The sequence below is a fragment of the Gavialis gangeticus genome, unplaced genomic scaffold, assembly GCF_001723915.1.
Source record: "Gavialis gangeticus isolate Ggan-Ray unplaced genomic scaffold, GavGan_comp1, whole genome shotgun sequence".
NCBI lineage: Eukaryota > Metazoa > Chordata > Crocodylia > Gavialidae > Gavialis > Gavialis gangeticus.
This window is the reverse complement of record NW_017728994.1, coordinates 36,491,794-36,503,132: the sequence shown is the minus strand read 5'-3', so window position 1 is coordinate 36,503,132 and position 11,339 is coordinate 36,491,794. Positions and strand designations below refer to the sequence as shown.

General features: G+C 40.0%; 1 protein-coding gene across 1 annotated transcript in view; it reads left to right on the top strand.

Annotated features, from left to right (window-relative positions):
• The window catches only part of ACTA2 (actin, alpha 2, smooth muscle, aorta), a 12,158-nt gene extending 1,059 nt beyond the window's left edge, over positions 1-11,099 (top strand). The window contains exons 2-9 of the mRNA XM_019502578.1: positions 1,417-1,587; positions 3,655-3,783; positions 4,676-4,786; positions 6,479-6,563; positions 6,702-6,863; positions 7,101-7,292; positions 10,339-10,520; positions 10,806-11,099. Coding sequence (XP_019358123.1) covers positions 1,459-1,587; positions 3,655-3,783; positions 4,676-4,786; positions 6,479-6,563; positions 6,702-6,863; positions 7,101-7,292; positions 10,339-10,520; positions 10,806-10,949 — 1,134 coding nt within the window. The 5' untranslated portion in view covers positions 1,417-1,458 and the 3' untranslated portion in view covers positions 10,950-11,099. The remainder of the gene's footprint in view (positions 1-1,416; positions 1,588-3,654; positions 3,784-4,675; positions 4,787-6,478; positions 6,564-6,701; positions 6,864-7,100; positions 7,293-10,338; positions 10,521-10,805) is intronic.
• Positions 11,100-11,339: the final 240 nt, after the last annotated feature.

Genomic DNA, 11,339 nt, shown 5'->3' with positions numbered 1-11,339 from the left:
CCCCTCTCTCTCCCTCTCTCTCTCTCTCTCTCTCTCTCTCTCTCTCTCTCTCACACACACACACACTCTCTCTCTCGCAGGACAGCTAATAAGTAAACTTCTGTTTTACCCACCTGAGCTGGAGAGGGTCCTTTATCCCATGGTATTGTGCTAGATTTCCTACTGTAGGATGTTAGTATAGCATGCTGAGGCAGTCCTGAGCAGCTGAGAGCTGCTCGGTGGCAGAGAGGCCTGCCTGAAATCAGTCAGCTTGGATTTCTTCAACTTTTATGCTTTATTACTAAATATGGTTTTCATTTAGAATCTCCTAAGCTCTGAAACATTGCATTCCCTTCCCCTCCCCCTACAAGTGATTTTTGGCACAGCCCCGGCTGCACTGCTTTGAGCAACCCCTTGACCTCCAAACTCCATTCTGAAAACAGACACTTGGAAGTCTATTTCCTAATTAGGAAATGGTTTGTTCCAAACCGGACTGTTCATTCATGGTAGCTAAGATCTGCTCCATTGAGTAAATGCTTAAACAGACATAGCCTCCTTTCCCTCACACATACATAATTGAGGACAACTGCATCTCCCCTCACTTTTTCAATTAAGAACAGTACCTGCAGCACTTAGATTAGGATTTCTGTATTGGCTTTTATCCTGGAAACCAGCATCCATGCAGCTTAGAGAACTGCTGCAGTGTCTGTTTTAGACTACTCTTCAGCAGAATGACAGCCCAGCTCAAAAGAGGAATGTCTGGAGTGTTCCCTTTTCACTCGAGACTAGCTGTTCTATACGTCCTTTCCCACACATCGAAGATCCCTCTAACCTGACTCCTACTTTATTCTCCATTTGCAACACGTCATTGCTTGAGATTCTTGGTGAATGCATCTTTAGCTTTTACTATCTCAGTTATAGGTTTAAACACCTATTCACAGAGACCTCTGAGCCGGACGCTTGATCCAGCTCTATTTAGAAGATTCTCCCCCACATTATTAACTGCTAGCAAACACTTTCCTCTTCAGTGTCGAGTGCACATTGTACCTGATATAAAAGGCCTTTTCAATCCTATAGCTATCAGTTTCAGCAGTGAATTTGGATAAATGAACTCTCCTCAAGTTTTAAAACTCTATCTGTCCTGCGGGACACTCCCAATTTTGGAGGATGAAATCCATTGCATACCACTGAACTGTTGCATGCCACTGATACAAGGAAACAACCCCTCACCCCTTGCTACAGAACTGGTGTAATATAAGGGTCCAATATTTCAAATTAAAGTTTCAAAGGAGACATTTTATTGTAAGCTTTCTTTTAATGATATTCTTGCTCAGAATGGTTGCCCTGCCTGTGCAGATCAATACCAATCCATTCAGGTGGTTGTCCGTCTTCCTGGATTGTGCAAATGTCTGCAGAATTTTTCTGTTTTGTTTATAGGACCATTTTTGCCCAAAAGGCCTGAAGACATTGACATAGAAGATGTGTGAGGAAGAGGATAGCACCGCACTGGTTTGTGACAATGGGTCAGGACTTTGTAAGGCTGGCTTTGCTGGAGATGATGCTCCTAGAGCAGTTTTCCCTTCCATTGTGGGTCGTCCCAGGCACCAGGTAAATTACCAGTTCCATTACTTAAGTACAGCAGGGTGGATTTTATGGGCTGTAATAGAATTAAAGGAGTTAGAAGTGACGCAGAAGCAGGAGAATCATTAACCACAGCTCCCAGTGCTGCCTTGGGAGTCTCCGATCTAAGAACATACCTGCCCCAATACTTTTTAGTTTGAAATCAGCAAATTGACCAACAGTGTGATATACCTGCAAGCTGTTCTACTTTATGATATTTAATGTTCTAGGACAAGCTGAGACAAGGCATCCCCTGAAGGTGTGCATACCTGCATTAGGATATGACCTAACTTCTCGTGGGAGGAGTCTTTTTCAGAAAATGCTTTCAATATCACTTTCTTCTATATTTTGCCTTGATATTAGCTCAACTAATATTTTGGCTGCTGGTTTCCTTGCTGTCCTAGCAAGTGGAACTGTTTAAAAATCATGCAGAAATCTTTGTAGACATGTTGACCAGCACAGAACCTGGTAGCAAACATCCCCATACCCTCCCAAAATTCTCCACTTTTATCCTTGAAATAACATTAAAACGTTACACTTTGTTCCCAACAGAAATATTCAATAAGCCAGTTTTTCAGTCTCCATATTTGTAACATGACTAGGTAGCTTGGTTATTCAGTGGTTCTTCATCACCCAAGAATCTAGTTCTGGGAGAATCCTTAGTAGCCATGCAGACTACCTTTAGGGTAGTGCTGCATTAGCAACTTGTTGCAGGGCACACTGGAGGCAATGGAAAGGAAACCAGTAATTTAATTAGGCTGCAACCAAAAGCAGCTGCACCTGCAAAGAAGATACACTTTTCCTGGTCTTGTCTCCAACTCTGAAAATAGTCACTTGTTAAAGTTTTGAAATACATCTGTTCTGCCTCTGACAGAGTAGCGAGAGTAAGCCAAACTGAAGCAACTGCTGATTTTGAAATTCCTTCACTTACCAGACACGTCTTTGCACAACACTGCTGGGCTTATGTTAAAAGTGCCTTATATTGTCAAAAGAATGTGTGAGTGACCCCAAATCTAAGTGCGTGTAGCGGGAGGGTCATAAACATTTATCTGTGGGGTCACTCACATGATCTAGTGACATTCTTGTACTGGCAGAAGTTCCCCCACACATTAGTGTCAGTTTAGAGAGGGTTTTTTTGTTTTTTTTAATCAAAGCTGTGCTGCAGTCACATGATTATGTGTTAGTTAAATTTTTCTATGACTGAACAGTTTCTGCTTCTTTGTTTGTGCATTACCTCGAACAGGGTCCATATCCTACTACAAACTTCTGGGCATTACTGTAATTCAGATTGTCACTTTTTGCAAACAGTGTACTGATGGAATTCATTGTGCAAAAAAGCAGCAGTTTAACTATAATGAAAGCAAATGATGCTCTCAGTTCAGTAGGCAGCTGAAAACAGCATTCTAGTATAATTCATTGCTAGCTGTACATGAGACACAGTGCTGTCACTCCACTGGAAACCCAATGCAAAATACTGGATCAAAGCCATCTCTTCCTAAGGATCAGTGAAGAAGCAGAGGTCTGGAGTGTATAATTATCTTATTCTGATAAGGCGACAAGTAATTAAATCAGTGACAGCTATCCTTGCTGGATTCAAAGTTGTAACATTTTTAATATGGAGGGAAAAACTGTACCTACAGAGAGCCTAAGAAAAATTAAAAAAATACATTGCTCATTGCTTACCACTAGATGGCATTATATAGTTTTATTTACTGCATTCCAATGTTTCAGTGAAACTGATATGCTTTTTACTGATTACTAAAATTATGTATCAGATAATCATTAAAAAATTAACTACTTATTTTGCATTATAGTGAAGAATTTAAAATGACTTTAATAAGAATCTGAAGTCCTGAGATTTATGAAGTATTATTGTAAATAAACTGAAGCTGCAATGTAATTTTTTTTCCATTTTTTCCACATTACAATTAGTAAAAATGATGGTCCTGGTATTAGTATTAAACAAATGTTCTTTCAGCAATGTCATTAGTCTGAAAAGTCATGTTATCGGTTTATTTCACAACTATGGGTTACGTTATTTGTGTCATTTTTTAGGGAGTGATGGTTGGTATGGGTCAAAAAGACAGCTACGTAGGTGATGAAGCTCAAAGCAAGAGAGGTATCCTGACCTTGAAATACCCCATAGAACATGGGATCATCACAAACTGGGATGACATGGAGAAGGTATTTCAACATTTGAAAGCTTGTGTCAGGTGTAGGTAGAATTTTTTAGTACAGGAGTAAAAGATTAGAAAATAAATTGTATCACAGTGTCATGACATCTAGTAGTATTTTATTTCTTATGAGAAAATTACTAACAACTGAAGCTGAACTAGTACTTGTTAGCATTTATGCAGCACTTTACAGCTCATCATTGTTCCATGTGATGTGTTTACCTTGCTAATTACTCCTGGCATAAAACATCTAAATGGCTCCTGGCTGAGGTGGGAATTCATATATCGTCTTTAATGTTCACTACAAAGCATTACAAAATACTGTAGTGATGACCGGTTGTGAACATCAAGAATTGATCATTGCCCAGAGGGATGCCACATTCATTCATAATTCATTCCATCAAAAAAGAGTAATGTTAGACTTGAATTTGTCTACCAATGCCATTTTTTTTCTCATGGCTCTTTCCCATCTGAAATGCTTTTTTTTTTGACCAACTGGTCCAGGTTCTTTCAGCTTGCTGGCTTCTTTGTGCATTTCTTGCAAAACCCAGAATTGGTTTTGGAAATCAGTGTATGACACACACACACACACACACACGGAGATCTTCCAAATAAGTTACTATATATAAAGTATCAGTGGTAAAAGCAAACATAAGTCATTTTTCACAGTCACTTTGACATTCAGGCATAGCCACTTCGGACAGCAGCCTGTTAAATATTGTTAGCCAACATCTACTGCTAGAAGCACTTGTAGTTGTGAGGCAATGGGAACGTTGATCCTGAAGGTCTCTTCCAAACCTGTGATTCTGACTATTGTGCATCGTCTGAAGTTGTGACACTTTGGTTACAAATTGTTGGTTGATGATATTTCTTCACTTTGCCTCTTTTCACTGTGTTTTTAGATTTGGCACCATTCTTTCTACAATGAATTACGCGTTGCCCCTGAAGAGCATCCAACTCTGCTTACTGAGGCTCCACTGAATCCCAAAGCCAATCGAGAGAAAATGACACAGGTAATTACATTGCCTTAAGGAACATTATATCGGCATTACAGAATACTTACAAAGACTAAGTTGCTTCACTTATGCACAGAGCAATGTACAATTGGCGGTATCAGATTACATGAGACAAGAAACAAATGATACACATTGGGACACAGGGAATCACATGAACAATCACCCATCTTGCAACTCCACAGTAAGTTAGAGGTTAGGCTGCTGCATTAAACTAAGTGTCTGTGCTTTAACCTGTTTTAATTGGATTTTCTAAATATAACTTAAAATAATTTAAAAGCTGTAACTTGGTGAAAGGATTTGACATCATAAGATCAAACTGAACACAGCAATGAGAAATGTTCACTGAAATAATTTCAAGCTTTGTAGCTTAAGCATGGTTTTAACAGGATCACCTGGAGTACTTGCAACAATTTTACTGTCATGTTATTGATATCCCTCGCAATAAAACTGTCATGGAAGCAAGGGGATGCGAGGTGGCCAGTCGTCCAGTTTGCTTATTTTTGTAGTTTGAACTTTCTTATGAAAGACAGGAAGCCAATTAATAAGTTTTTGAAGTTCAGCTTTTCAAGCTGGCTTGAAGTGAAAGACTACTGCCCTTTAATGAGCAATGCTGCTTTTACATTGCTTGGTCCTAGACCGTTTTAGAAACAAAATGTGCACTAGTCATACTGCTTGATTTAATGTTTCTGTCCACAGATCATTTCACTCAACTCTGAATATGAACATGATCAGTTAAAGAGTAGAATATTAAAATGTGCAGTTCGGGTTTTGTTTGGGTTTTTTTACAGTAAAAGTTCTGGTGCAATTGATGCCTGTTTGTAGTGACAGGCTGGTGCCCTGGCATGTATGTTGCTCCTAAGCAGCTGTCACTGTTTTAGGTAGTATTATTTGAATACACACATCAAAATTGTTACTAGGGAGAAATACTGTTAGTAATAGATTGTTGCTCTTACTAGGTGCTGCAAATAAGCATGGACTGTTATCAACTATTTGATGAAACCTGTGGGAACTAGAGCCACAAATGGACTTAGTCACTGCTATGCTTAGCATCACAGCATCTTAATTTTAGGCATATAGGCCCCCATGGTGGAATTCACAGCCTTTAGATCCATATACGATACATAAGGAAAGTTGGGAACCTCAAAAAGAGACCTACACAGGAGTACATGTGCTATTTGAATGCTTCAGGGGATATAGGCAGAATATTTGTTTTGCAGATACTGAGTAGGCTTCAGTATTAAACAGATGTCAAGCTACTTAGTCCTGCTAAGATGCAGGTACTTCTGGCTATGTCCAGAAGCACAGTTTAGGCATTTGGGGACCTCTAACATACAATGTTAGATGCCTACAAAGTTCTGGAAGGTCCAGGGTAAGGTAGAAGTTGAGCAAGGCTCCGAGGATCATGATTTTGGATTTTGGCAACTAAATCCCACCTACAGTCTTGTGGATTTGGGCTTAAAACAAATAATACATATTGATTAATATATGGTGGTACAATCTCAGCCCCTCTGTCAACGTGCACATATGAGAGACAGTGAAAGCAAGTACATATGAACAAATATGAGAAATGTACAGAAGTTAGAGTACAACTTACAGGAATCTATTTCAGCCTCCTTTTTTCTCTAATATTTTGTTTCAAATGAAGAAAGCCATAGAGCTCCAGTAATTCAGTATTTTGTTGCATTTCAGATTATGTTTGAGACATTCAATGTACCAGCCATGTATGTGGCCATTCAGGCTGTTCTGTCCCTGTATGCTTCTGGACGTACAACAGGTAGGTCTTTGAGAGGAGGGAGTGGGAAGTTTAAATAGTTTAAAAAAAAAAAGTGTGTGTGTGTGTTTGTGTATGGGGGGGGGGGCGGGGACGGACCACAGTCTGAAGGCAAATGACATCTGTATTGTTTTCTCAAAGGGATTGTGCTCGACTCCGGAGATGGTGTCACCCACAATGTGCCAATTTATGAAGGCTATGCTTTGCCTCATGCCATCATGCGTCTGGATTTAGCTGGCCGAGATTTAACAGACTACCTCATGAAAATTTTGACAGAACGTGGCTATTCCTTTGTGACTACTGGTAAGAACCAGTCCTAACCAAGGACAAGATTTACTTTCTGTGTAAAATTTGTGATAGCCTTCAAGGATCATTGGCTATTCTAGTATTGTATAGAAGCATAAAGAAATGGAGAAGAATGTAAGATTCCCATTTAGCATTACTAAATGACTTTTTTTAAAAGGAAATAGTGTGTAAGGGCTGCTTAGATGTAGTGATCTGTTGAAAAACAAGATTTTCATTGCCATACCCTGTTAACAGCTGAGCGTGAAATTGTCCGTGACATCAAGGAGAAGCTGTGTTATGTGGCCTTGGACTTTGAAAATGAGATGGCCACTGCTGCCACTTCCTCCTCTCTTGAAAAGAGCTATGAGCTGCCCGATGGTCAAGTGATCACCATAGGTAACGAGCGCTTCCGCTGCCCTGAGACCCTGTTCCAACCCTCCTTCATTGGTAAGTTAATTGATGTCTTTCATTGGTAATTTATGTTGCAGTAACTATCTTGTTGTCCCTGGGCTCTTGTAACTCTTATGTGTTCCCTGCAGCACATTCACTTCAGCATATACAGTTGCATATGTTCTAGTAAAGAAATTGTTACAGCACACCATTCATGAGCTGGAGCTAACATCTAGTCATGGTTCAGCAGCTCACAGACTCTTTCCAGAAAAAAATAGCACTCGTTCCTGCCCACCCACATATGGGTGGATACTGCTTCACATGATATAGCTAGCTACTACTACACCGTAATACTGGAGCAGACAATTATTTCAGGCAGAGGGCTGCTGAGTTTTGGAAAGCTGTGGAGGGCTGCACGCGTAGCCCTGCCTCTTGATGGGTGCCCCACCCCCTGGTCGCCATCTTGGGATCAAAAGTTTCACCCTGCAATGCCCGGCTTTTGCCACCAGAAGTCCCTTCCCTTGCCCCCAGAAGTACTCCTTTCAGTAAGGGGTTTTGCTGTATTGGAACCAGAAGAATACCAAATTATATTGTAAAAAATGAACATCTAAAACATTCATTAATTTGATTTAAAAAATATTTCTGCCCTGGTTTACATGCGTTTGTGTACTGTACATAGAGGTAATTGCACAATAGCAGTGGGGCCCTGTGCTCCCCAGGGTGGGGGCAAGAAAAAGGGACATGGCTGGAGGTGGGTGGAGATGGGCTCCTGCTGCCAGCTTCCCCTGGGTCCTACTGCTGTTGGCTCCTGTCCTCTTTGACAGACAGCCAGGAGCAGATAAAGGTTTTCTAAATTTTTTAGGGGTTCTGCAGGCTGGACAGAATGGTCTGATGGGCTGGATCTGGCCCATGGGCTGTGTTTTGCCCACCCCTGCCTTAATAGCTCTGACAAATATGGGCTAACAAGTTGTTCCTTACCTCAGTAGTAGAAGCTGATGCACACTGAAGATTCTATATAGACAATTAAAAATGCCCCAAGGTCAACTTTGGCAGAAGGGAGTAAGATTTCATTTTCTCAGAGTATTACCCACCTATACACCTACTGTCAGCACGACATACCTTGGCCCAGAGATGATATTTCTGTTTTGTTAAGTTCATCATTCACTGATCATGAATTCCTTAAGATGTACTGGAGAGTCAAAATCCATTTGAGTTTTTCTTGTTTTCCTAATGAAGTTGCCAAAGTTACCAAGCTAATTGCACTTTGACCACATCCTTGCTCAGGTCCTAAGTCTCCAGCTATCACTTCTCTGGGGCTGGAATCACAGTTCTCCCAGTAACCAATTTTCTGAGAACAAAATATATCTTTAAAACAAAAGCACTTTAGAGAAAACAAGGCATAAAAGAGGATACATATATCTAACTCACCAGCTTTTTAACTATGTATCTTCTACACAAGGATCCTGGTAGATTTGGGGTCTGTAGACCTCCTACAAGTCACCTTTGGATGGGTGAAGTATTATCTGACTTAGTTGGGAAGTTCTGTAATACTATATACATCACAAAAAAGAGTATATGTAATACCATATATGTCCCACTTCACTAACTGGGGTAACTGCCTGGGAGATCCAAGATTTTAGGACCCCCATCACTCAGACAAGGTTTGTGCCCATATCTTCCAAATTCCAGCTCAAGGCCCTTGGTTAGGCATTACCCAGTATACCTTCTTATTCCTCTTAATGTTAAACATGATTCACTGGGCAGCCAAAGGGACTAGAAGCTGAGGCAGGTAGGTGACTGGCTCAGTTGCTCAGCCAACTGGGCATTGATCCAAAAGGGAATGGGACTTAGGTTCTGACCGTTTTCCCTTCCCAAGCCAAGATGGAGTGTCCCTGTATTTTGCATTCAATAATGAGCCAGTAAAATGGATAGATAAGAGTGGGAAGAGAGCCTAGAAGCCAAGGCTTACCTTGTTTCAGGTCTGGTGGGCAGCTCATTGAGCTACAGAACCAGACTTCTTGCTGTTCTCTTTCTGGCTCCATATATAAGTAGGTCAAATTAAAAAAAGCAAAACAGAAGAAGTGGAAGGTGCTCTTGGTTCTGTTTAGCTTAGAGCCTGCTTGGACTCATACCACCTCTCTTGGCACTGGAGGCCTGAATCTCCTTGGCAGGCAGACTAGGTTGCCAGAGTGGTACCCTTCTCAGAAAGGAAAGTCTTCTGGCTCAATGTGCCTGGTATGTAATTATATGTAGAGGCATAAGTAGAATTTAGGCCAAATAAGATTTAGGCTTTGCTGTTTGTGCCTTAAAAAAAAGTTAAGGCACATGTGTCATGCTGATGAACTGGTTGGTGCAGTGCTTTTCAACCTTTTTAGACTCAAAGCACCCCTCAGAAAATGCCAGCTTTTTTGTTTTTACTCATTTTTTGACAACAGAAAAATAATAGAGCAATTCTTCTGTTGCAAAGAACTCAGAAAGACCACAGTAAGTCAGAATGTTTTTAACCCTATGGATTCTTATTTGATAATCTCTGGGTTTATCTTGCGACTCATGTTGGTACACTTAACAGTTCCAACATTGTATGGCACTTTATAGCACCCCTGGGTGTGCAAGGCATCCCCAAGGGTATGACAACACCCTTGTCAAGAATTACTGACCAAAGTACAGGATGCTAGGCATCAAATGAAGTTTCTGGATCAGCAGTAGTTAAAGTAGTTACATAGGTATGGTTACAAGGACAGAACTATGACTATTCCAACTCTGAGCTGGGTTAGTTTTTCAAGAGTCAGTGTGACCATAAATGGAATTCTTAATCCATTTAAAGTAGGATGGAAAAAATTCTAATGGAGACTCGCTCCTGTCCCAGCTCCTCTTGCTTTCTTTTAAAATGAATGACTATTCAATAAAAGGTCTGTGGTCCCAAATAGCTTCTGAATGATAAAAAGCTTAGCCAGCTGCAAAATGACATTCCACAGGTTTGTACAAGCCCTGGGGAGTGGTGTCTTTCAAGCAAAAGTGTCAATTAGTGTTTGTAGGTCTACTTAAAAGTTTTATGACTATTTACATACGGCTTATTCTCAGTATTCTGCTATAACCCTCTCAGGCATGGAGTCTGCTGGTATACATGAAACCACTTACAACAGCATCATGAAGTGTGATATCGATATCAGAAAGGACCTTTACGCAAATAACGTCCTGTCTGGTGGTACAACAATGTATCCAGGCATTGCTGATCGGATGCAGAAAGAAATCACTGCTCTGGCTCCCAGCACTATGAAAATCAAGGTACAGTGCAGTGCCATTATTTTTAACCTATTAGAACTCATCAAAATTGGACAAACTGTTTAAATTTCAATGAAGAACAGCAAGTTGGTTTTGTCAACATTTTTTGAAAATGTTTGTGGATTTACTGATTTGATATGGTGCATACTTCTATGGCTAAATTAAATGCAAGAGATGCCATTAGGTTTTAGATTGTCCAAAAAGGTTTAACTGTCATCTGGTATCTTTGTTTACCAGACATGTTTCTTCCATAACAGAAAGTTGTATTTTTCTTTCTTTCTTAAACAGATCATTGCTCCTCCTGAGCGTAAATACTCTGTCTGGATTGGTGGTTCTATCCTTGCCTCTTTGTCTACTTTCCAGCAGATGTGGATTAGCAAACAGGAATATGATGAAGCTGGCCCTTCCATCGTTCACCGCAAATGCTTTTAAATTGCTTTATCTTTATATACCCTTTAGCACATTACTGTGAATATATTCAGGAATAAATATGTCCTTATAATTTCATTCCAACATCTTCCATAATAAGAGCTCTGATTACTTGGATACTATGTATTTTTTGAATAAATCTTCGATATGCTACTTGCAACTTCTTTTCTTTTACAAAGCATGTTTTCAAATAAGCTTCTCATTATTATTGCTTTTAATTCACCCTCTTGTGGCCCAAATTTAGTACTGCGATAATAACAGCAACAATATACCAAAGGGAAAAGGCCTACTGCAGTGGATCTCAACTTTTTTTTACACTCAATAAACCCCTTTTAGACTTAAGGCATCCTTTAGAAAATGCAAGCTTAGTTATTACTCTTTTTTTTTTTTTTT